The sequence below is a fragment of the Varanus komodoensis genome, unplaced genomic scaffold, assembly GCF_004798865.1.
Source record: "Varanus komodoensis strain SLA01 unplaced genomic scaffold, ASM479886v1 scaffold109, whole genome shotgun sequence".
NCBI lineage: Eukaryota > Metazoa > Chordata > Lepidosauria > Squamata > Varanidae > Varanus > Varanus komodoensis.
This window is the reverse complement of record NW_025335313.1, coordinates 609,825-635,982: the sequence shown is the minus strand read 5'-3', so window position 1 is coordinate 635,982 and position 26,158 is coordinate 609,825. Positions and strand designations below refer to the sequence as shown.

The following is a 26,158-nucleotide window of genomic DNA, read 5'->3' as shown; positions in this document are numbered from 1 at the left end:
ACACAGCAAAGAGTTTTCCTTCATTTCCCTTATATGGCCACTGCCATATTGGATTTCAGTCCCAACACACTGACAAGCCACATTGGAATTTTACAATGTGAGCTTGTCTAATTATCCATATCAACCAGCAAAGAAACAACCTAATAAGTATGCCCCATCTCAGTATATATTATTAGCTTAGCATTTGATGGCAGGAAGTCAAACCGGTTTTTTAACTTGAACTAGAGCTGAACCTGATTCATAGTTGCATCCTCCCAACTGAACCCAAATACAAACAGAAGAATTGCCTCAGCTCCTATTTTCAAATTAAACTGGTATAACTTCATATACATACAGCTATACAAAGTATCCTATACCTCCCACTTCAAAATAGCACCATCTAGCTTAAGTGTAAGCAATAAGGTCAGCTAAAGCTTCCCAGAAGACAGAAAGGCAAATTATCTGGGATAAGATTAAGCACAGACACTTACCCATCTCTGCCTTTACTGACTATCTTCACTTCAAAGTAATAAATACCACAGGCTGCAGGGATGGGGTGGGTAGCCCTGACTGAAGCAGCATCTTTGTGATTTTTCCCATGTCCTGCAAAAACAAAAAGGAAAAGTGAGATCCCAAGCCCTTTCAACTCCTTGGTGACCACCATCGCACTAGGGCAGGGACATTACCAGAGCCAGAATCTTTATGTTGGGAAGTCTAGAAACAGCATAGCATGCCTGGCTGATAAAGCAGTGGGCCCCTGCACTGCAGCATGGAGGAACACCATGGCCGTGGTTCTCTCTTTGTCTGTTGACAATGACAACCAACTAAGTTTGAGGCAAAAAAGCCAGCAACCCAAATTCCAGGGGAAGGGAAAAGAAATGGTTTGCTGCCTCAAAGCAACCCAAAATGCACCCTCTAGTTCTTGTAAAGGGCTTGCCACCAAGGCCTCACACCTATCAAGGCTATCCCCAATTTCTATACAAAGCCTTCTATGCCTTGAAACCCCCCCCCCCCCACACACACACACCTCTACCAGAGTAACAGGCAGGTCAGATTAAATCTAAACCCCCTAGATATTTGCACTCCCCGTTTTCAAAAGCACAACCCATGGAAGACTTCCTGGCAGCAGGGTCGTTCATGGCTCAACTCCTCAAAATACTCCCCCGAACTAAGCCTCACTGCCAACAAGGCCTGACAACGCCTCCCTCGAAAGCCCCTCTTCTCGCTATCCCCCCCCCCTCCTGTCCCGGTTCTCCTGAATCCGAGCCCTTTGCCACCGCCCCGGTTCTCCCCCTCCTCCTCCTCGCCTTCTTCCAGAGACATTTTTCCTGTCACCCGCAGTCCTTTCCATCATCTTTGTCCGCCCCCGCAACCCGAAATCCCGCGTCCCCGTCAAAGGATACCCCCAAGCAGACACAAGGCCCTGTCCCAAACCGGCCCCCTCCCTGCGTCTTCTCTCCTCTCAGCCCGTCCCTCCCTCACTACCTTTGTAGTGGACGCGCAGGTTGCCCTGGGAGAGGCCGATGTAGTTATACTTGTCCTTGGGGCTCCAGGCACGCGGCAACGGCGTCTCGGCCGGGTTGACGGCCGGATAGAGGCGGCGGAGGCGCTGGCTGAGCTCCTGCTCCTCCGGAGGAGGCGGCGGCGGCGGCGGCGGCGGCAACGCCGAGTCTCCCCCAGGTAAGCTTGCTGCACCCGCGTCGGCCATCTTGAATCCACTATTGTGTCAGCAGGAGGGGAGCGGGCCCTGTTTCCGAGTCTGTCCAATGGGAGACGGGCTTGGCCACAATGGACCCGAAGGGCAGGCAGGGAAGGCGAGTCCCAGCGCCTCTGAGAGCCGGGTCAACTTCGGGAAGGAACGACTACAGGTCCCGAGAAAACCCGCACGGGAAGGGCTCGCCTACTCTTGACGTCGCACAGCACGCCGGGACACTGAGTCAAGTAGGGACTCTTGGGCACAGAAAGGGTAGGACAGCAGGGCTCTCCGCTGTGTGGGTTGAACGTTCTTGCTCCATAACGCTTGTTACGGAGGAAGCTCCACTGGGCAAGACATAGTAAGGGATGGGGCAGTAGGGTTGCAAGCCTGTACGTACTTAAAGCGAGAGCCAGCCCCAGTGGACAACGTGGGGTTTACTTCTGAGTAAAAATTGCTAGGGAAGGCTGGTGACTCCTTGTGTCAGTGCGCCTCCATATCCATTACAGCTTTTGATTTGAGCTTGTAGGGAGGTATCTGTGGTGGTAAACTTCTTCTGGCGGTTGAGTTCAGCACCACGGATACCTCCATAAAAGCTGCAACGGATAAGGAGCCCTTGAAAAATCCATAGCGATAAATCGGTCAAAAAGGAGGCACGACAAATATCCGTATTCCTACCCAGTGCGGTGCAGGAAAGAACAAATACACCCCATGAATGCTAGCAGCGTATTGTCTCAAGAAAACTGTATCTGTCTTACCACACTAGTATAGCACTATAATGGGCTAGTTTTACGCTTACGATCAGGTCGCCTCGCGCTGCAAGGCTGCCTTTGCAGAAGCAATGATAAGAAATGCAATACAGAACCTGTGGCATCTCCTCAACAGCGCCGCACAACGGCCAAGGCTTTCCCTTACGCCGTTCCCTAGGTGAAATGCTTGGCACCAGCCTCCGAAAGCCAAGCACCCCGCGCAGAAAACGCCCTGCTGCGCCAAGCGACCCCGCCCCTCCTTGGGCATCACTGCTCTTGCGATGCCAGGGCGCCCAGCGAAGACAACCAGCGCCGGCGCCACTAGGGGGCGCAGCGGTCTCGGCCAGGAGGCGGCGCCGGTTGTCATGGCGACGCAGCGTAAACAACCTCTTCCGCCGCCGCTTCGCTGTGCGCCTTCGCGGCCATGGAGAGCCGCTCCTCGGCCTTTCCGGGGTGAGTCCACGAGGGGGGAGTAAGGCTGGGAGGAGACCCGTTCGCTGGACCCCTGGAAGGACCACCTAAATGTGTGGGAAGATCGCTTCAACGCGCTATTTTGACACATTTATGCCTTGCTATTCTGCCTGAACATAAACAGAACAGCTAAATTAAAGTATTGCTGATTATATGTATCTGTATGTTTGTCATGGCATGAATTGCAAATGGATCCAAAAGAACAAACAGAAAAAAGACTAATTTTATTATGTTATTTAATGCTGGGGATTTCTAGAAAATAATTTATCAACCATCAACACAAATTTTCACACCTGATGGTAATGATTTCAGGAGATTCTAAAATGGCCTTCCCTTTTTTATCCACCAAAGTCTCCAAGGTATGTCTGCTTTCACCACAGTAATGTTTCTTCACTGCAGATATTCTGGAAGGATTGTCAGTTTATTCAAAACATCATATAAAAGGGCTAGATCAAGCAGAAATTATTTGGAAGACAAATGGTTAGAGAGACCATTGAAAAAAGATCTCTTAGAACCTATAACCCATCTGACATCCAAGACTTTCCCAGTCCTAATTATCTGCTCATCCAGTTCCTCTGAACATTTCCTGAACTCTATTTTGTGGTGACCTGCTATATAATGAATAAAGCTTGTCCATGCATGCACAGAAATGCACACTATGACCTTCTGAAACTGTGTCACCAACACCCAACTCCTACCTGTGATTCAGAGAAGGCCACACAATGATGTTGTGACATATTTCAAGGAGCCACAGTGCAACTCCTGATTTCCTTCCTAGCTAGCTCCATCGCTAACAAAACATAACAAGATTTTGTTGGAGGTACTGAAGATCAAAACCATGTGATTTTAGGCAGTTTAGAAGCATTGTTGTTACACTTTCTGCATTTTTCCCTGTGAGTCCTATTAAGTCAAGAACAATGAAACATGATTCCTTTTGTTTATCATATTCACATTTTAGATACACTATTAATGTGCTTTTATCAGAGTGACTTGTGGACTCATCAATAAGAATTGATATCTTACGACTGATATTTTGTATTGCTTTACAGATGTTTGATTGCGTTATTGGTGTAATGTAATCAATAATTTGAGCAGTGCCGAATCGGGAATACAGACTTTATTTATTTATTTATTTAGAAAATTTCTAGGCTGCCCCATTCGCCTAAGCCTCGGGGCGGCTTACAAATAAATAAATTAAAATACATAAATAACAATATAAAATACACATAACTGTATAAAATATACAGTTTAATAAGCTCTGCACCATTTAACTGCAACAGTTTAAAGTGATCAGAGTAGGGTCTGTTATTTTTTGCTAAGTAATCTGTCATAAATACCTTACAAGTCCATTTTCTTTGGAATGCATTACAGTGATCAATGGAAGCCTTCATGTGTTACTTGTTGGCTTTATCTAATATTTTCCTCTGCCTGCTTATGTGCAAGTGATTGGAGGTACTTACACACCTTTTGGAGTGACTAAGTTGTCCCGAAGTTCCATTATATGCAACAGAATTACTACACGGTTCCTTGAAAATGTTTTGAGAGTTCTTAGACACTGGACTTTGGCACACACTGCACAACCAGGTCTGCCTCCCCAGCCATGGATTGCCTCTCTCGTTTTCCCACATTCTTGCTGACCAAATACCTAGTCAGACATTACTGACACCATCTGACTGTCCTTTGCCACTCTCACAGATACTGAGCAAAGTACTGGCTTCTTGGTCTACAGTTACCCTCTGCTGCAACCAAACTGCTTAATGGGATGTTATAATAAGGATTCGCCATCTGTTCTGCAACTGCAGCATTCTGACTCTCCACAGCTTCTTTTGGCTTTTTGAAGTAGGAATTAATAACAGTTTACTTTCCATTCAAAGCACTTTTTGAGGTCTGCATAAATGACACACAAAGCCCTATAAAGTTCAACACCAGCTAAGCACATAGGAAGAACTGAATACAAAACAGCATCTTCCCAATCTGTAAAACAGAGAAATGAAACTTAGCTGCTACAGCTGAAACATAACTATGAGTACTCCCTTGCAAAAAATAAATTAAAACTTTCTGTGATTTTGAAGCTGTTCTCTGCCTATTCAGTCCTTCACAACTGAAGTGCAGGCATAAATAACCAGGATTGGGAGGCAGGGGGGTAGTTTTTGGAGCAACAGAGGCAAGCTGACCGCACATTGTGGAGGAGCAGAGGCTGACCATGTGGGAAAGTGTCACAAAAGTCACATGTGCATGCCTAGCAGGTCTCTCCAGGTAGAGAGTCCCCAGAAACTGCTGGGAACTCTTTAAAAAGCACCACTGTCCTCAACCTGTCAAATTCAGGACTTTGGCACAGTGGAACCTGTCAGCCACAAACCAGCAGAATTAAGTCTCTTGAGAGGCAGTGGGGGAGGGACAGTGACCCTGGCTTCAAAATGAGTGGGGGCACACCAACCCCCCTCAGGGGCTCCCTCCACTATACCTTTGGTGTTATCTCTAATGGGCAAATGTATATGAATAAGTGGAATAAATTATTCAGGAGAAAAATTTAGTAGTGTAAGTACTATGGCCATATTAATTAGATTAGTTACATGCTACCAGTTCATGGAGATTAGCTGCAGCCTTCCAGTGTATTACTGACTTCTAATGTGATCCTTAGTGTTTTCGGTTTGTCTCCAGTTTTTAAACATTTGAGCCATTACTCTGTATTGGCCAATATCCTGTTGCATGCTGTAATTTTCACAAAAACAGTAGCAAAAATGTCTTGAGTTTTTAAATAACTAGAAATCAGTAAGGTTCAGCAATATATAAAGTTGCATGACAACATTTTCCCTCTTTTGCTTCCAGGGTCTGCACTCAGGAACTTGGGAAAAGGTATTACTAGAACATGAAATATTTATTTACATTTATATTTGGTGTTACAGGAAACATGCTTGCTTTATAAGCTAGCTTCCCAGCAGTTGTTCATAATAATAACTGATTATGTTTGATTATATTTCTTTGTTATGGTATTGCATTTGTGGCTTGCTGTTTTTCCTATCTATCTAAGCAAATAATCCAAGGGCCTATGGATACTGTCTGAGAGTCCATAGAATAAAAGGATTTCCTCTGTCAAGGTGAGAGGCAGCATCCCAATCATTGAAGGAGGAGTTAGAGATCTGGCCTCTACTCTCCCTTGCAGCTAGTGAAGAAAAAAACATACCTGTGGGCCTCCAAGGTTGGAAAATTCACTTTGGGGGGTATTCTGGAGACAGGAAAGCTATGAGCTATTCTGAGCCTGTCAGGGTTGTGTTATAACAGCAACATCCCAAACCATGAACATCCACTGGAATCCATTATTACCAAATGGAAAGAATGTGCCTCAACCCTGCCACTGCTTAGAGAAGGCTGTCGAACAAAGCAGCCTCAGTGACTTGCTCAGGAGGGCATTAGTCAGAGAGGCAGCCAAGAAGTCGATGACAACTCTGAAGGGGCCAGCTGAGATGGGAGACACCCAGACACGCCACAGAGTGGGGCTTTATGGAAGTGTGGTGGACCATTGGTGAAACAAACCCATGGAAGCCTGTGAGGAATTTGCAAAAAGTCTTGTGGGAGATATAGCAGACGAGTGAAGAAAGCTTCTCTGGTCTGATAAGACTCAAATGGAACATTTTGGCCTTGCTACAAATGCTGTGTAGCACAAAGCCAACAGTAGTCATTGCCCGGAGAATACCATCCCATAGTGAAGCGTGGTAGTGGCAGTATCCCGCTGTGGGGATGAGCTTTCCCAGCAGACACTTAGTAACTATTCAGGACTGAGGGCAAGATGAATGTCTTAGAATGGCCCAGTCCAAGCCCAGACCTCAGTCGGAGAATCTTTAGCAAGATTTGAATTGTCTCCCATTGTTCACCAATTGCCCCCCCCCCCCAACCTGAAAGAGCAGGAGCAGTTTTGCTAGGAGACCTGAACAAATATTGCAAGATCGAGATGTGCACAGCTGACTGAGACTTCCCCAAGAATACACATAGTTGTAATTGCTGCCAAAACTGCGTCTAAAGAGTAGGGAGGTGGAGCAAATATTTATGCAACCTACAAGCACCAGTTTGTTTTTGTTAACTTTTGTGCCACACTAAAAATAATATGCACCTTCACAGTGTTGAGTGTCTTGTGTACATCAAGTAGCAACAAGGCCAATTTAATTCATTTTAATTCCAGGTTGTAACATAACAAATGTGGAAAAGTCAAAGGGGATGGGGTTGAATATTCTGCAATGCACTATAATTACCAGGGTAATGTAGGAACAATTAACTTGAACTTCAAATTAAGAAAATAAGACCTTAAATAAGGGAGGATGGAATTAAGGACTTAAAGATAGCTGCAGCCTGGAAGACCTTTTCCTTGAAAGCCAGAAACATGTCCTACATGTAGCTCTCTTAACCCATCTGCTGACAGTCGCCAGAACTGAAATAGCAACAAGCTGGAAAGCACCTGACTATGCCTACAATATCAGGGTAGAGGCAGATATGGGAGTGATCTTGAAGTTAACATGTAGGTCCACAGGATGTCAGCAGAACTCAACATTCTGCCACTTCTGTAAAAGACATCCCTTCAGAATATATGGGTAATGTAATTTGGTATTTTCACCTAAGAGCTCCACTGATGGAGTGCTACACCTATGTAGTGTAGTGGTCAAGAGCATGGGACTGGGACTCAAGAAATCTGGATTCCTCACTCAGCCATGGAGGCAACTGGGTGATTTTGGGCCAGTCACAAACTTTCAGCCCAACCTACCTCACAGGGTTGTTGTTGTTGTTGTGAGAATAAGATTAAGAAGACGGCAAATTATCTGTAAGCTGCCATACGTTCCTTGGAAGCCAAAAAAAGCAGAATATAAATATAAAAAATAAAGGAGTACTCCACCAGAGTATTTGTCATGGTTGCAGAGTACCTTGTGTTCTGCCACTAGAGTGAGACTTCCACCAAATTCTACAGTCTCTCAGCTGGCATGGCTACAAAATAGGGCTGCATCCTTGTAAGCTGATGATCAACTAGAGTTCCCTGATTCAATTGTAATAGGGAATTCTGGTTTAAACAAACCAGGTTCAAAGCTGGCATAAAAGAGAAGTGGGATGGAGGAACAAAGGAGGGGCCCCCAGGAACAATGTTCATTCCTGATTTTATAAGGAAAAACTAGCAATGTTAGGTCCTCCCTTGTCATGTTTGAGTTCAAGAATTTGACACTAAAAAGACTGAGCTCATGTTACTATACTTGCTGCCCTCTAAATGTGTTGGTTTTGGCTTCCATCTTTCTTGGCCAGCATGGATGAGGGTGATGGGAGTTGTAGTCCAACACATATTTAGGTTATTGGTCAGACCAAGCTGAACTGAGGTATCTGTTCCTAGCCAGTATTCTGGTTGTGCTAAGTGCCATTCCTTTGAAATCCACATGGGAGACAGGAAAGCAGGAAGAAAGAATGACATTGTTCACCCTTTCCTTTGCTTCTCAAAGGCATTGCCATTCTCCTCCTTCTTGCCATTATCCAGTTTAGAGAGCACAGCAAGCTTGCCCAGTCTGAAGAAAGCAGATGAGAAGAAATTGAAAGCTTTGGTGAGTGGAGCATTTGCATACAGAAGAATTGAGATGAGGCATCTATCCCAGTTCTGGGGTTTCCCCCATCATCCACAGCCAGAATGACCATTGGCTGTGTTGCCTTGGAGGGTGATGAGAGTTGTCCAACATGACTAGATGCGACAGAGTGCAAGGATGCAGGGATCCTTCATGAGAAAGGAAAAATATAAAAGGGAAGCTTTTGCCAGCTGTAAAGAGTGCCTCTAGGTCACTGGTCTGGCAGCCAGCCCCAAATCCAAACACCATACGTTTCCCACAGCGTAGGGAAAAAACCACCTTGAAACCCAAACAGGATTACAGGCTGCATTTGTACTGTTCTATGTGCAATCTTATGCACATTTGGACAGAAAAACAGTTGCAGAACTCAGATTCATATGACTTTCTTCTGTCCAAATATGCAAAGGATTGTGTCCTGGGTGCTAAACTGCCTGGGAATCAAAGGTGGCCATGTGTCCTTCTCTACAAAGGACAGTCCTATATTTGAAGGGTTGTCCAGCCCAACTTGGGTTTAAAAGTTACAAGAATGGAGGGCTTTGGGATTGCCCATTAACAGCACATCAACAGCAGCCTAAGCAGGACTCAGCCAAGACCTTCTCTGCTAGGGAGATTTCTATTTTGATTATATTTAAATTACAGACATTATTTTTAAAATTTGTGTCTCTAGCTACATATTAGCACCTGTAATTTTTATGCAAAACAGCATCCTTTTTTATGCTGGTCTATGACTGTAATGGATGCAGGTGGTGCAGTGGTTCAAACTGCTGTGCTGCTGGGCTGGTTGATCAAAAGGTTGCCGGTTCGAATCCACAGGACGGGGTGAGCTCCCGTGGCTCCGTCCCAGCTCCTGCAGTTTGAAAGCATGCAAACACAAGTAGATAAAAAGGTACCACTTCGGTGGGCAGGTAATAGCGTTCCGTGCACCTCGGTGTTTAGTCATGCCGGCCACATGACCACGGAGACTGTGGACAAACGCTGGCTCCCTCAGCCAGGAAACGGAGATGAGCACCGCCCCCAAGAGCCAGACATGACTGGACTTCACGTCAAGGGGAAACCTTTACCTTTACCTTTATGACTGTAATAAATAAATGTCCTTTTAGTGTGGATCATATATTCTCTTTTTGGGGAAGGGGGATGTGCAAGTGGCCCCCTGACAGGGTTCCTGTGTACACTCCTGAGTTCCTCACAAATATTGCAAAGAAGAGATAAATAGTATTTGAGATGATCAATTTTCATGCGATTTTCTAACATATCTCATAGGGTCAGAGGGATGGGAGAAAATGGGGAGGGTTTAACACAAAGGCAGGATATCATGTATGAGCTGACAATAGGTTAAGATACATAATCCAGAGCATACAATGTGCTGCAGCTGGAGATCTGGAATAAGCAAAACATGTTAAGCTGAGATGTGTGTAGAACAGAGAGTTCCAAATGCCTCAAGCAGGTGTCTCAAGCCATGTGTTACGTGGACACCCCTCCCCCCCCAAACAAAAAGGAAATTTGCTGAGGGAGTATCACTTTCTCTTCATCCTTGCAGGCCCTCTCTAGCAGCCATTTGTCCTCATGGCCAGCATATGCACCAGGGCAAGCAATACTACAGAACCGCAAACCTTGTACTCTCCCGCAATGGCAGAGGTATTTATGTATTATTTATCATTTATTAGGGGGACTTCTATGCCGCCCCATTCGCTGAAGCCTCGGGGTGGCTCACAACCATAAATAAATAGAATCCTATAACACAATATAAATTAAGCCGCCCTGGCCAAACAATAAAATAAATAAATAATATTAACAATTAAAATAATGTTTGAATAAAAAGGTCTTCACCTGGCACCGAAAAACAAATAACGACGGCACCAGGCGGACCTCTCTGGGGAGTGCATTCCATAGATTGGGCGCCACCGCAGAGAAAGCCCTCCTCCGAGTACTTACCCTCCTATTTCCTTCACTGAGGGTTCCCGGAGAAGGGCCTCTCCCGCTGATCTCAAGGTATGTATGGAAAAAGATTTTAAACCAGCACATTAAAGTGAAGTCTTCTGGGCCAGAGAAAATGTCTCCCTTGCACAATTATTGGAAATATTTTCCCACCCACAGGGAGGTTGGGGCATAGCTCCACAGCAGAGCATACCTGACATGCTGACAAACCCATTTTCATGACTGCACTGATAAAGTTAGCTAGTGTCTTTGCCTACAGATCTGGGAGCTTGAAAGTGCTTCTTTAAAAATGGGTTAGTGATTCTAAACAAATCACTGTATGCCTGGCAAAGATTGTGAAGAGCTGCAGCATTAAATCAAGGGGGAATCAAAAAACAATGCATTTCTATTTGCATTGTTCCAGTTAGCCCCTCCTTCTATGGTAGTTTTCAACGGGTAAAACATCTGTTGCTTGTCTTATGGTGCAAAGAAGGACCTTAAGTGAACTGCATTGTACCAAGGGCATTTTTCCATTACAAGCCAGTTACTAGATTTATACCAACTATAATGGCTTTCTCCAGAAAATCCTGGGAACAGTGACTCGGTAAGGTGTGGGGATGTCTTCCTCTTTGGAGGCAGGGAGTGGGAGTGAATTAATAAAGTTCCCTCCTCCTACTTGCTCTGGAGGCAGGGCTTCCTTCTGCAAATTAAACATTGTCCCTTTTCTGTGTTGGAGACCTCTTTCCAGTCCCAGTCCTGGGTGCTTAGAGATGGATGTTTTCAATCAGAGTGTCTCTCCATCTCAAATTTGTCAGTGGTCTAATTGGACTTTTCTGGTGAATGTCCTGATCAAAATTTTCTCCAGAGATTTGCCAGTGGTACTTTGGTAAGATACTAATATTTCTAACCTCCTTCCAGAGCAGGAAATGGCCCCTGAACCAGATTGTCTCTTGGAGCTCTCTGAACAATTACATCTCTGTGAATGGCATTGACAACTCTGCTAGCCTAGATCGAATATACATTAATGGTGACGTTTTGGAAGAGACGCCAAAGAATGATGCCAAAATGTGAAAATGTGCCAAGGTGAATTATATTTTCTATCTTGCAGTACCAGCAGAGATCATGTTCCTTTGTCCATCACAAAGCCACGCTACCTTGAAGATCTGGAATCTCATCTGCGGAGAGAGCTGCAAGTCCTAGACCTTACTAAAGGGAAATTTCAGGAATTAAAACTTCAGGTCTGAGCATTAAGCAGCTCTATCACAAAAGGTGGTGACTGTTAAACCTTGAATGTTGAATGGAACACATTTATATAAGCCCATCAAGAGCCTACTTAAGCAGGATGGAAACAGAAATGTACTGTTGAAAGCAAAACAAATGTAAGAATATAAAAGATGCTCTGCTGGATCAGTACCATGGCCTATCCAGTCCAACACACTGTATTCCAGAGTGGCCCCTCAGATGCCTCGAGATAGTCCCCAAGCAAGACATGAGTGCAGGACCACCCTTGTGCTCGTGTTCCTCAGCAATATGCTGCCTCTGTTCCTGGGAGTCAGATGTAGCCATCAATAGCCCTTTCCTGAATTAATTAGTCTAAATGTCCTTTAAAGAAGTTGAGGATACAATCCTAGAGAGAGAGAGAGAGAGAGAGAGAGAGAGAGAGAGAGAGAGAGAGAAAGATCCTGCAGCCCTCAGCATTCCCCAGCTAGTCATGCTGGCTGAGAAATGCTCAGAGATGTAGGACTCCTTTCCAGTCTAAACATGTGCAGGATTGCACCGTTAAGTCGGCGGCTGTCACCGCAGCTTGTGGGAGTGAATTCTGTAAGTTAGCTATGCACTCTGTGAAGAAGTGCAGTCCTTATTGCCTGTCCTGAATTGTACACCATTCAGCATCACTGGATGATCCTCAGGTTCTGGTATTGCATAAGAGAGAGAGAAATTTCTCTAGTCTGCTGTTTCTCCACATGAAGTGGTGCTGGTCATTTCCAAAAAAGCAAAATAAAACAAACCAGAAGGTATATTCAGTAAACTAATTTGCATATTGTTAGCAATCCTTCTATTCAAACAGCTGAAGAGAAACCCAAAGAACATCTGGTAAGTGACCTCAAGTTTATGTGCTAGGTGCACAACATTTTGGGCATGGAAGTCAAATGGCCGCTTTGTCCAGTCGTGATGATATCAGAGGACAAAACCACACTCATACACACACACACACACACACCATGCCTCTGATGAGGCAAGGTGCCAGATGGAGCTCTGGAGAGCACTTTAGCTGAGGCTCTGCTTTGCTGCTTGGAGGCTTTCCCTGTCTGTGGAAAGGTTAGGCACAGTGAAGCTGCCCTGACTGAAGGGGTGACTGAGGAACCCTCCAGTCGCCACTTCGGTCATACCGCTACCTCCACAGTGGTGGAACATGCAGTGTGGTCAAAACTGCCCTGATCAAGGAAAGGGATGGCATGCCTCGGCCGCTGCCTGCACTTGTGGTGCTGCTTCCACAATTCGATGAGGACCAGGTGGCTGAGTCAAGCTGCATTTCCATTGCCCCAGTGCTGTGGAGTGATGCTCTGGCAGTTGCCCAAGGATGCCTAGTGTTCTTGGCTGTTGTTGAGAGTAACAGTGTGAATGAGCAAGTTCTTCAATTACTGGGAAAGCATCCATATTATGATACACCACCTTCTTTGGAAAGAGAACCATATCTTGCTGCTGCCAAAAACAAACAGGCAAAATGCTAGTCTCAAGGCTTCAGTATTAAAAATGTACAGCCAACGGAGGAGATGCTGATACTAGTTTTCTTACCTTCTTTTCTCTCCCTCCTGCTCTTCTAGCCTTATCGAGAAGTATTTGAGTTCTTCATGGAAGAATTCAAAACCTACAAGCCTTTCCTGGCTTCCATCAAGAATGAGTATGAACAAACAATAGGTGAGAAGAGCCTGAAAAAGCTTGTAGCAAACAGATTTTTCTGAACTGATATGATCCTCTTTTATGAATAGAACAAGCAGCCAAATGGCAGATCAGCCTTCCCCAATATGGTGCCCGCCAATGGGTTGGAGTGCAACTCCCATCATCCGCAACATTACTATTGGAGACAAATGCCTGATGTCTACCACAAGAAAGTAAAGAAGAGTTTTGGTACTCCTCAAGGACATTGCTAGGTACTCAAAGCACCTGCGACTCAGGTCTATAGGACATACATTCGCATAAAATATATATACCACCTCCCCCATGGATTTTCCATCTCCTGCATGCTGCCAAAGAACCTAAGACTTAGCAGATCATATTGCTCACCATATTGCAAGAGCTTATTTCTTCTTCCCTGCCACAGTTCAGGCCACAGTTTGAATATGAAGAGTTGAAACAAGGGATGTACTGCATTAGAGCCAATAGATCCAAATGACACTAGTCACGCCACGTGAGTGAAGTTTCTACAAAATTTACAAAACCCCCTTCTAGAATCTGTAGAATAAGCAATGAATCACCCAAGTTAAAATCCTAAATAATACTTTCTGAGGCAGTTTTTGCCAAACTGATGTGCTTCAAGTTGACTATGTTGGCTGAAAATGATGGGAGTTGAATCCAACACATCTGGAGGGCACCAGGTTAGGGAATGCTGTTCTGTGGAATAAGTCCATTTCATTTGGGAGCAGTAAATGTAGGATTGCACAGCTCATCTTCTGTAAGAAACATGCAGCGTATGTACATGGGTGCCTTAAGACTGGGTGCATCCCAGCAAGCTTAACTAGAAATTCAGGCATTCTTGAAGGCCAATATCTTTAGTAAATTAAGTTCACAGGTCTTGTGGGCCTATAGTAACTGCGGACTTGCCTTTTACTCCCTGTAGCACATCTACAGGAGAAGATCCACTCCTTGGAGGCAGTGAATGGCATTCTGGTCACAGCCTCTGATCAATATACTCAACAAATTCTGGCTTTTCAACAGCAAGAGAAGATTGAAATAACAAAGCTGAAGGAGGAAAAGCTCTATTTGCTGAAACTTATTGACAAGATGAAGGAGGAGAAATGTTCTCTAGAGGCCCAGGTGAGATGGGACTCTGTCCAGCCTCATCTTCAGCAGTTAGTCTTCAAGAGCAGTGCCATTGCTGCCTCTGCAGGCAGTGGGATTGTCGTGCTGAGAATCTGTTGCTCCTTGTAATTCACCCATCCTGAATGCACTCTCTGGGCTACAGTGTGGTCTCCACTGCTTGATTGTTTTGGGTCAGGAGAGAGGCAAGCTGGGAGTGTTCGTGTAATATATGAGAATGTCTTGGCAGCAAGAATGTTATTGTTAATTAATGATTCACTGGATACAGCAAAGCAATTTGTTAAAATAGAAACTATATAACAAAAGAAGCTACATTACTCAGATCAGGTAGAGCAGAGGCAGAGAAAAGGTAGCTAGTAGATCTCAGGACAATTTCTAGTAGAATAGCAAGGATTTCTGATTCCCCAACAATGGTAAACATAAAATATTTCCCACTATATATCTGAAGGCTGTGTATACCTAGTGTACCAATGTGACAAGTAAGTCTTACAGAGGCTTCCTAGCTAGCCAGGACATGAGGCCAATAATATCTCCAGAGTTATTATGGATTCTTATGGTATCTTCAGAGATAATGAACACAAAGTGAACTCTTTTGATACCTGCATTTAATTCTTGCACTAGAGGGCAGGGCACTCTTCCTTGAGCATTTCTTCCCCAGTTAATTAGCAACTTCAATGAAGATAATCTGCTTTCTGATTGGAGTACGTTCTAGTTAGTGAAGCCATTTCTGCTAAGATGATGAGGATTTCATTTCTGGAACCATCCCTTCATGCCAAGACCTTGTCTATTAACTCACTTATCCCAGACAGTGTCTTGATAACTCCTACTGCCATCTGTAGTTTTAGAAGTACTGGTCTTTCATTAGTTTCCTTCTTCAATGGAAATATTTGAGAACACTGTATTGTCTATTATCATTAAAGAAGCTACCATGATTAATTAAGTTTTCTAGGCCCATGAAGGGTGCCTGCTGTTTGGCTGTAATGTGATTACTGCCTTCTTCTGCTGAAATTGCAGCCATGGAGAAAGGGAGCTTGTCATATCCAGTGATTCATGGCCTTCTCTCTCTCACATTGCTTAGGTGGCTAAGATGAGGAAGACAGTGGCAGAGGAATACCTCCGCTATCTTAATGAGTGTGATGCCCGCAAAATGCTTCTTCTAGATCTCAATGAAATGTACCGTCAGAAGGAAGAATTGAAGCTTGCAAAAGCTCAAGGTAGAAAGGACACCTTGTTACTGACTGCTGAGGGCAGCAGGTTCATGGTGGGGAGCAGCGTGACAAAAACCCTCACCCAGGTGGCCAAATTGAGCTTGAAAGCTTTAATGGTATTTGCTTATGTGGATTTTACAACTGTATTTGATTGGAGCTGGTTTTATTTAAAATGGTTTATATTTAACGACTGCTTGTTTGCATTGGGAAAATTGGTCTTGAAATTTGGCTAAGAAATTGATTAAATAATGAATAAAATAAACCTGGAATGCAAGTTGGGAGTAGCAAAGAAAAACTGTCTCCCAGTGATCAGAAACACTGCCTCCAGCCCATCACAGCAATAAGAATGCACGCCTGCCCCCAGGATGCTGTCAGGTGCATGCACTGTAAACAGGCTTTCTAACAGTGTCAACTTGGAGGTTGTCCTGATTTATGGCCAGCTCCAGTTAGTAGCTGATGGTAAAGCCAGGAACTTAGCCTGTTATTTCACAGTCAAGATAAGTGACAAAGAAATTAGCAAATAACCCATCAGTCGAGGCAGTTCTAAATAAGGCACAGGCAGAAAGAGTGTCCATGTCCTGTCCAAACTACAGTTAAACTGGCCAATAGTTCAATAATTCAGCAGAGGTCTGGTGTCAAGATTCATTTCAAAGTTATGCACAAAAGTGAAATCATTGGGACCATGGTGAGGGATGCTAGTTAATACTCCTTCTCACGATTCTGATCCGGCTTAGGGGTTCCATGGTAGTTCTATTTTATATATACTGATTAAGTGCTGTTACACAATTATCTCCTCAATTAGTTTTGCCCTGAGTCAAAACTAAGCTCAGCTTGGCTTAACATTGCTCCTATTTTCCTTGATATTAAACCCGCATATAGTCCGTGGGATTTTTCTTAGTGACAGAAAGAATTTCTAAGTTATTTGGACAATTGTGTTTCACGTTAAAATGGAGAGGTGGGCTTTTTATTAGTGGGAATGACCACTATAGGAACAACTGGGGGCTCCCCTCATTGTGGCAGAGAACTCCATCATGCTAGAGAATCATACAGTAAACCTAGTTCCCGTGGCAGTTTTGGGCCTATTTGAATCTTTTTCTCTTCAAGACAGCAAGGGGGAAGACACAGTGAAGTTAACACTCGCACTAAAGATGGCTCGCCAGGACCTCACTAAAGTTCAAGTGGAACTAAACACCATGAGAGCAAACTACGGGGATGTGGTGCCCAGAAGAGAGTTTGAATTGCAAGAACAAAAATATAATGAGTTGGCTGATAAGGTATCTGAGTGGTGATCCCTACTGATGCTCCTGAGGTTGGTGGATCCTCTGTCAGTTGAAGGAGGTTTCCAGGGAAGGGATGAAAGAATGCTTAAGCTCCACTTTGAAGCTTGATTCTTCTCTTTCCTGTTTTCCTCTGTGACTGACTTTTCTTTTTGTTCAAATAGGGAAAGTGTTCACTTTATCCCCATTGGCTAACTGATGAACATGTTTAGCTTTGGAAAAAAATAATTTAAAAGTGCAGATTCTTCTCCCGAGCCCTAAAAAGCATTTTAATATGATTGCAAGCTCAGGAATATGTGAGCATTTTTCAAAAATGGGCTGTCAAACATTTCAATAGAAGGCATTCAGCATGTTTTCCATCTTCACCTGCTTAATAATGTAGAGTTGGTAATGTAGAGTTAGAAATGGAAGATAATTTTTGGACGCCCTTTAAAATTCCATATTTGAGGCAGGGTGATTGCAGAATGGAATCAAGTCTGGAAGTGTGTAGTTTTTCTTTGGAACACCTCTCCATTTGCAACTTCTAGTCAGCTTTTCTGAAGAGATTTTACATTCCCATGTTAAGTTTTTCCTTTCATTCCCTTCTTCCATAGCATTTCTGGTAGCCCACAGATGTATGAGCTGTGTTCTGTCTGCTCTCCTTCTCTCTGTGCTCATTCTTTTGGCTTTGCCTTTCAGATGGCGACTCTCCAGACAGACTTTGATAACCTCCAAGAGGAATACGAGACCATCCTGGAGGTATACAAGCAGGTTTCAGAGGAGCGAGACCAGTTCTGCAATGACCTGATCAATGTCCAGCGTTCCTCCACACCCCGGCCTAAGTGGAGCAAGTGTGCAGGTATTCATTTGGTTTATTGTTAATGTTTCTGTTGTTGCTGTTTTTAGGAAGAGGAGATGCTAGAACTTGGTGTCATCAGAGGTTTTCCTGTTCTTCACCAAGGGAACTCAATTTCCGATGCTCAGGCTGCATCATTCAAATTGCTAGAGTATATGCATGTAGTGCAGAACTCAAGATCATGATGCAAAAGATGGGATTAGGAGTTGAAATGTGAAGGCCACAGAAAATAGGAAAAAATCAGGAAAATAGTTTTTCCATTTTTTTCTGAAGCCTTTGTTTTTCCTGAAAAATTGAGAACATGGATTATATAATATTTTCTTTCAGAATGATGAATCAAATGTTTCAGACCAAGTGTAGTTAATGAAAATGTTTCTAAAAACTAGATATTAGATATTTTGTAAGCCTGTATAGCTTACAAAATTCTTGCATACTGAGGACAAGCAAGTCTTAGGTTGTAAGCTGAGACTACAACTCTCAAAAGCAAAAGCAAGCTGTATTTCAGATTCCAGGAAGCACTGACATTGTCACAAGAGAAGGAAGAAGGTCTCAGATTTACATCTCTAGACAGGAGAGAGATGAATGAGCAAAAGACAACATAAGATGAAGAAAGGATGGGCAATCACGGAGGGCACAAAAGCTGCACCTTTTCAATTTCAGTGCATTTTGCAGACTTTCTGTGTAATGCCATGAATTGTAAGCCTATTCACAGTGCTGTTCAGATATGGTGTGGTGTGGTGGTGAGAGTGTTGGACTGGAGACCTGAGAGATCCAAGTTCTAGTCTTCACTCGGACATGAAGCTCACTGGGTGACTTTGGGCCAGTCACTCGCTCTTAGCCTGACCAACCACACAGTAATGTCGTGAGGATAAAATGGAGCTATGTGAGCCACCTGGGGTTCCTCACAAGAGGAAGAAGGGCAGGATATAAATGCCACACAATAAGCATTCTACACTTCCCACCCCAGGAAGTGCACAAGGACCCACTCAAATAATGAGAATTTGAATGCTTATTTTTGCACAAGTCACTGGAGTATAACCATGTTTTTTTGTTGTTGCTCATATGCTTTGCTCATATTCTGATCTTTCCTCACAGTTATGAGAACCCAAACTTTTCTGTTAGTGGTTTAATAAAGTGACAGTTAAAAGATGTTCAGGATCCAAATTTTGCCTCCTGCAGTACACCTTCTGTGTTCAGGACTTAATTTCTGTGGTAGAAGGAGGGCCTAAATCTATCTGCGATGTTTAACTAGCTCTTGTGCATCCCCCTGCAATTCCTACTCTGCATGATGCAGCGGTGCAGAATCTTTCTCAAGATCAGTTCTATGAGGTGAGGTCTGTTCTGTCTCAACATCTTGTGTCTTCCTGTTGTTGCAGATGTGATTCCTGGTGGGCCTGAGCGCTGGAGTGTTTTGTCAGAGGGCAAAAGTAGTGACCAGCTGGTCGACGTGCTGTTGGAAGATCTTGGCACAGCACTGCTGAGAGAGACGGAAACCTTTGTGGGGCGGGTATGGCGGCTTTGGTTGTGGCGTCCAGAGGGATTTCTGGTTTATTGTCATTCTGCAGCACTGCAGGCAGCTCAGGGAAGGTCAGGAGGAGTCTCCACGGGGTCTAGTCCCTATTCCCAGCTGCTGGAGACTTGCTCCCTTTCTTGCAGAGAGGGAGCACTGGAAGAGGGTCTGCACTCAGTGGTTGCTTTTCACATTGGCACTTCTGCCAAGCAACACTGGTACACCGCAGAGGTCTCTAAGCAGCATGCCCATTTTGCTCATGCCAGTCATTGACTCTTAACCTAACCTGCCTCACAGGGTTGTTGTAAACATGCAATGGAGCAGAGGAGGGAGATTATGTAATTTGCTTTGGGAGGGGAAAAAGTGGGATATAAATAGAATAAATAAATAAAATTCTAATCCTCAGCTATAAAGCTTACTAGTTAATACTGGGCCAATCAATATCTCTAAGCTTCTGGGAGGCTAAAAAGGGTGAAAGAGTGATACGAACTATTTAACTACTCTGAGTTCCTTGATAGAAAGGAGATATATCAGTGCAATAATATACCAAAGCAACCTTAACTGAAACTAACAAAACCATGTCTTACCTTGCCACTCAATTTCTCAGCTGTTCCTCTGGCTAGAGGAGCCTTCCCCAGCGTGCTACCCTGCAGACGTTTTCAATTTCAGCTCATCACCGGCAGCAATCATGTCCAGTGGTCAAGAATCCTAGGAGTTATAGTCCAAAACATCTGCAGGGCATCTGTTTGGAGAAGGTCTGGCTACAGAAACTGCTTTTAAAGAAGGCCATCACCTAGACTGGCAATGGTCTGACCTGTAACGCTGTTTTCTGTTGAAACATGCATAGTATTTCCTTTAATAATTACATCAGTAGTACTTAGGGAGAATGCTTTGACTTAGGATCCATGTTCAGTTTTCTCTAGGCTCTGATACTCTTTCTCTTCCTAGGGGAGAAGTGACAAGATCCCTGTGTACCTGAGGTGTGATGGTCTGGTCAGAAATAAGAAACTGACAAGAAAGGAGACTGTAGGCATTTTAAGGGAAATATGGAGAGAGAAAATTGCTTCAGATCAACAGGTCTCTTTGGCCTTGCTCCTCCTCCTCTTATGGATGTATTGCAGGCAATTGGAAGGATGCCATAACAAACATACACTAATACTTGTATTCCACAATTCTTTTCTGGCCTATAAAACAAGCTGTTGCCTCTGCCAAATATTCATGCCAGAGCCTCTCTTATTCCTAGCCACATCCTACTCAATTCCCTGCTCTAAAAGAAAATCGATAATTGCTCTGCTGTGCTAGTGTATTTGCTGCTACCTGTACCTGGTCAGGTTGAGTGCACCTACACTTAGGTGGATGTCTACTTCTGACCTTGCAGTGAGGGAGCAGGTACTGCTCAAAGGAGATGCAGGATGGCATTGCATAGGAGGAAGTTTCCATCAGACTTGCATTTGATATCTCTGTAGCCTACATAACACAGTATAACCCTGGTCTGAGGCCTCCTGAACTGCTTCACAGACCAGGGTGGCCCCTTCAATACAGTTAATTTAAAAACAAAAATAAAATGTAGCAGCCCCTGGGTGAGACTGGTCAGGCTCTGGACTGTGGCATGCAAGGTTTAACCCTTTCCGTTCATGCTGTTCCCAATGAAAACCATACAGGCCTATGAATGATGAGTGGGAAGCTGCTGTGAAACCTCAATTACTATGTTATCTTTCCCCTAAATATGCTTGCCTTTCTGATGGCAGCTCATTGGGTGTGCTGACTAGGGCCGATGGAAGTTGTAGGCCAAAATATCTGGAGGGCCACAAATTGTACAGGTAGAGCTACATCTTTAAAAACATTTAATGGTAGCCATATACTCCTCTTTTATTAGAGCTATAGAACATGGATTTAATTAAGTTTTCGGTTCTGAGCTATGATCTGCACCCCCTCAACCAACACACCTGTTTGCCACAATTATTCTTAAAGAAAATATTCCATTGACACAGGTTGGAGCTCTTTTTCTAAGGCTAATTGAGGTATGCAGGATGGAGATTTCCTGTAAGATTACATTAATATAACGCATTAACAAATTAACAAAACCCTGGCCATAGTTATTAGCTAGTAATGCCATAAGATCAAGTTTAAGTTCTCAGAAAAGAACTGCTTCTAAAACCTCTCCCTCCTTTGCAGAGAGGAAGGCGATCCAGCCTTTCAGAGTTCTTCCTGACCTTCTTCCAGAAAAAGTATGGTGAAGCGCTTGCTTTTGACTGGACTTACACTGTCTATGAAAACATCAAGCTCTATCAGTCCAATGAAGCCATGTCCTTGTTTCACCAGATCCTGACAGGAAATGTGAGTAGTTTGCCCATTGTGTTCCATTTCCTGAGGTGAAGCAATAAATGGGGAACATGGGCCATTTCTTGAAGATGGAAGGAACTCTTGAAGGAGTCTTCCTTTTTTATCCTTCTGATTTTGAGAACTGGAGGTACTGTGCTTGTCCTGTTCCTACTCTGAGAGCCAATTTTGGAATGCTGTGCTGGAAGACCATTGCCCTGTGCTTTGGCAACTATGTATGGGGTTACACAGGGCTTTATTCTCTCCTCCATGCTATTTAACATCTACATAGGGGAGGTTGTTCAGCGATTTAGGCTGAGGTGTCATCAGCCTGCAGATGACACTTAGCTCACTCTCACCTTTCCATCAAATCCAGGTAAGGCAGAACCTGTTCTAGTATAGTACCAGGGCACAGTGATGGGCTGGAGAAGGGTCAGTAAACAGGCACAATCTAAACAAGGCAGAAGGCCTGTTAGTGGGTGGTTTGCCTGCCTAGATGAAAGATGTCTGCCCTGGAGGGTATTGGACTCCCCCTAAAGGATCAGGTTCTTAGTATGGGGCTGCTTTTGAATCTAGCATTGTCACAGGAGACACAAGTGAACTCAGTGGCATGGAGCCCTTTTGTCAGCTTAGGCTAATATAGAAAATCTTTACCTGGACAGGGATGGCCTAACTACAGTAACCCGTGTTCTGATAACCCCTTGGCTGGATTCCTGCACTGTGGATTCCTGCATTCCTTAGAAAATAGTCTAGCACCTTCAGCTGGTCCAAAAGAGGGCAACAACACTGTCAGCAGGGACTGGCCGTGATCACACTGGGCCAGTGTTTTACCATCTGCACTGGCAGCCGGTCTTTATACATGCAAAAGGTTCTAGGGATAATGCTTTAAACCTCATCCTGCTGTTATCACATTCACAGCTGGATGAAGGAGTATACCACAGCCACCTCCAGGAGCTTAGCAACCTATTAAAGGAACTGACCGCTGCTGACACTGCAAATACTGGCGAGCTGATGAGTGAACAGTTCACGTAAGAGCTTGGAGGGGGAAGGTGAACTTGTAGCCAAATGGAAAGAAACACAGCTGCGGTACTAGAAATCCATGATTTTTAAAACAAATTTAGGTATAACTAAATCCCTTTGCATGGGGGGAGGTTACATCTTGGTGTTATCGCATTTGAAAGATACTGGGAAAGAAATGGGAGACTGGACTCTTCCCTAAGTGTTTAATCCACATGCTTGGCAGAGAAGTTTGTATGTTAAATGTTCAGGAAGGGCATATGTGAGATAATTACACAAACTTAAGCAGTTTCTCTCTCCTTCTGTAGCCTTGCCTTAAAGGCAGCTTTCCCGCTAAAGACTGATGAAGAGATACAGGAATTAACTGAGGCAGCAGGCTACAAATCAGAATATGACACCATCATGTACAAGCTCTTATTCTTAGAGGTAGATTGCTCAGTTTCCTGTGCAGAATGAAAGACACTTCATTCAGGATTTTTTGTGGGATGATGGGGAACTAGGTCTGTAAAATTAATGACACGGTTGTACAATTTTCAGGTAAAAAAGCAAAAAATCCCAACTGTATTTTGTGGCTTTGGAAAAAACCACTGGTGTTGGGGATTGGCAGACAAGACTGGTTCTGCCACAAAGGCCACAAAGGTTTATATGCCAAAGTTGGGTGGCAGACCAAGGGGGAAGGGGTAGAACAACCCATGGGAAGCCCGTTCATTGTTCCACATACAACCAACCTATGATGGCTTATTCACAGGACGACTTCACATGACGTGCAAATCCACCCTCCATTTGCAGAAGCAACGCGACTCTGAATAGCAAGTTCAGAAGAACAAACATAAGGCTATTACCTTATTTTATCTAGCTGGCTCCAGAATGCTGGACCAGATAAATCTTTGACCTGATCCAGCTGTACTTTTACAATACGCATTTTGCTTCAGGCCTTGCTCTGTCGTAGTGCATCCATGTCATCTTGCCGAAAAACACACTGTGTGTCTGTTTTTTAAATGTCTTGAATTATGTGCTGAATGCATAATCTCCAATTATAGTTACCAGGCCAGAGTCAGTGTTTTGGCCCTTGCTTTGTTTTTGTTATCAAACACAAAGAAAAATTTGCTATGGGGCTGGAAAGCCCATGAGGTGAGGAATCTGTTAGCAGACAACAGGGTAGGTAATGAGAATCATACTGCCAAGGCCAGGATGACACTTTTTAGCAAAGGATAAGCTACTGCTATGCAGCTTCAATAGCAGAATGTATGATCATATTCCAAAAATGTACCTGCAGGTTTGAGTTGTCTAAAATTGTTTAGAAAGTCTGTTTTAAAAGTTTGAGCAAGCCAACTTGGTTCTTCCAAAAATACTACATCCAACTTGGATTTTCTTTTTGGCTAAGTTGGACTATTAACTAGGACTGTTTGCAGTCAGCAAAATATATTTACATATTCAATAAAATTGCATCTGTTGACAAAATGGAGATATAGTTTATCTGCCCTAATTTCCCTGCACTAAACCACAAAAGGAGCTTCATCAAACAAGTAGAATTCTAAAAGTCTTGTATGCTCTTGCAGGATGAGGAGGGGAAAACAGAACCCTTGATCATGAAGCTTAAGAGCCAGTATATAAGTGAGAAAAAAACATATCTACAAGAGCTACGGGATGAACTAGGAACCTTGATGTGAGTACAGAAGTCCTGAAAAATCATTTTGCAGCAGTTAGATGCAGATTATGTTAATTGCACTCTCTTCCCATTGAAATAATGGAAATTACATATCACAAATGTGATGATTTCAGTAATACCCAAGTCCAACTGACTTGCATAATCTTGAGCATGTATACTCAGAAGTAAACCTTTGCCTTCAAGTCCACTCAGCACCCCCATATACTCCAAAATCTTCTCCAAAATTTAATTCTCTCCTGTATTGAAAAGGACAGACTTCCCTAATCAACACGAAACTTTGCAGACCGAAATTTGAACCAAGGATTACTAGGACAAGAGACCAGGTCATATGTGTGCCCTCTTCTATCCTGCTGTAGGGCAGCCTTCCTGTGGGAGGCAACAGGGATTCATCATAGCAGGAACCAGGGGTGCCAGTGTTCTTGTTTTCTCAGATAAAGTAGGCACAATGAATCTAATTCTAATAGTTGTAGATGTTTGTTTGAGGGCCTTTCTCTGTCAAACAAATAGCATTCCCATCTGTGCAAAGCAGGGCAGTATGCAATAAGTAAATCCTTTACCCTGCCATTTTGCTTAGGAGCAGCTCACTGATAGGTAAGGCTTGGGCAAGTAGGCATGCTCAGAAGAGAATAAGTGCTCAGAAGTAAACTTGAAATAATACAATGAATCCAAGGTAAGCATAGCACTTTGGACTTTTAGTACAGTCCAAGAGGACTTCTTACAAACTTCTCTCTGATTGCTTTCCTCTCTTTACATATAGGGAAGTGAGGCCAGATGACCTGAAGGCAGCCCTCTGCACAATCGACCATGGTTTGACAGAGCAGACACTGGATTCTCACATCTGTTATGCCTTCCAAGTTCCCAAAGAGCAACTGGATCCTGCTGCAACCATTCCGATAGATAAACTGATGCAAAGGCTTATGACTGCAGATATCAGACGACAAGGAACAGTTTTAGGAGAAATAAACTATCTGCCTCCATCACACACAATAGAAGAAACTGAACTCCCTGCCAGTACCTAAATTGACCTTCATTTCCTCCCCATGCTTCCCCTTCTAAAATTTATTGGAGTTAATTATTAAAAGCGATCTGGAATAAAACTGTCATACAGGAGTTCAATGGATAAATGAACTCTAAGGCCCACTGGAGATTCCTGCTGGAACAGTGATCCCAGTTCAATTTCTGTCCCAGAGGAACCTGAGAACTTCATAGGATAAAAACACTTAAGATCTGTCATAAGCCTTTGCAAAACAGTGGGATTTGCATATTTCAGGATAACTCTTTTTTGTAAAGACAGCACATCAGATAGATTAGCCTCAGATAATGAACTGTTTAGAAGAACAGGCTAATTTCATAGAAGGGCTGAAGCCTGTTCATAAAAACTGACAGAAATTTCTTTCTCCGTAACTCTATGAACTCTTAGAATTGGACCCAATGGAGAAGCCTTAGTAAATTGGTAGCTTACCTAACATGGTACAGAAATTTTACAGTATATAGCTTTAGAAGATGTATGCTTTATTGGCTGTTTTTTAAATGTTGGAGCAGGGTCTTACTGAAGCTAATTCTAGGACAAAGTAAAAAAACAAGCAGTTATTCAGAGGGAAGAGAAACAAGCTTCATAACAGAGCAGCCAAACAGACAGGCAGAAAAACTGGGATGTATTGAGCTAGTATAGCCATTTAAAATGTCTGGGGCCATGCAAATGCCTTACAAGGATTTCTGCAAGTCATAAATAAAAATGGTTTAGCTACTTTCTGGGAGTCAAGTATATGTCTGCTGAATCTAAATATTTGGTCTGCAAAAGCAGAGGTGGTTCATCAGGTAAGGCTGAAACTGGTTAGTGCAGTGACTGGATTCAGGGCTAGTAATAAAAGTTTGAAATGTAATACACATG

At 43.6% G+C, this 26,158-nt stretch overlaps 2 protein-coding genes across 4 annotated transcripts in view; one reads left to right on the top strand and one right to left on the bottom strand.

Annotated features, from left to right (window-relative positions):
* Window positions 1-2,145, bottom strand: part of RANBP10 (RAN binding protein 10) — a 51,114-nt gene extending 48,969 nt beyond the window's left edge. Inside the window, exons 1-2 of one of the 2 annotated variants that reach the window (XM_044419825.1) lie at window positions 1,465-2,145; window positions 471-582 (exon numbers count right to left, since the gene is read on the bottom strand). In XM_044419825.1, coding sequence (XP_044275760.1) covers window positions 471-582; window positions 1,465-1,687 — 335 coding nt within the window. In that variant the 5' untranslated portion in view covers window positions 1,688-2,145. Of the gene's footprint in view, window positions 1-470; window positions 583-665; window positions 945-1,464 lie in introns of those variants that run through there. The other variant, XM_044419828.1, reaches the window with a different exon arrangement.
* On the top strand, window positions 1,753-26,015 carry TSNAXIP1 (translin associated factor X interacting protein 1). Of its 2 annotated transcripts, XM_044419820.1 has the most exons (17): window positions 1,753-1,920; window positions 5,722-5,748; window positions 8,364-8,462; window positions 10,018-10,115; window positions 11,503-11,632; window positions 13,220-13,313; window positions 14,233-14,429; window positions 15,511-15,646; window positions 16,745-16,914; window positions 17,596-17,755; window positions 19,129-19,259; window positions 20,211-20,339; window positions 21,438-21,599; window positions 22,500-22,609; window positions 22,907-23,024; window positions 24,158-24,264; window positions 25,025-26,015. In XM_044419820.1, the coding sequence occupies exons 1-17, from the start codon at window positions 1,768-1,770 to the stop codon at window positions 25,284-25,286; spliced, it is 2,283 nt and encodes a 760-aa protein (XP_044275755.1). In that variant the 5' UTR covers window positions 1,753-1,767; the 3' UTR covers window positions 25,287-26,015. The 2 variants fall into 2 exon arrangements, with proteins under 2 accessions (XP_044275755.1, XP_044275757.1); XM_044419822.1 differs by lacking the exon at window positions 8,364-8,462.
* The last annotated feature ends 143 nt before the right edge of the window (window positions 26,016-26,158 follow it).

Excerpts from the sequence above, each read along its gene's own strand:
- TSNAXIP1 (XM_044419820.1), top strand. The coding sequence starts at position 1,768 with ATGGACCCGAAGGGCAGGCAGGGAAGGCGAGTCCCAGCGCCTCTGAGA. Across the intron at positions 13,314-14,232 it reads TGAGTATGAACAAACAATAG|CACATCTACAGGAGAAGATC; the intron begins GTGAGAAGAGCC and ends TACTCCCTGTAG. Across the intron at positions 14,430-15,510 it reads AATGTTCTCTAGAGGCCCAG|GTGGCTAAGATGAGGAAGAC; the intron begins GTGAGATGGGAC and ends CACATTGCTTAG.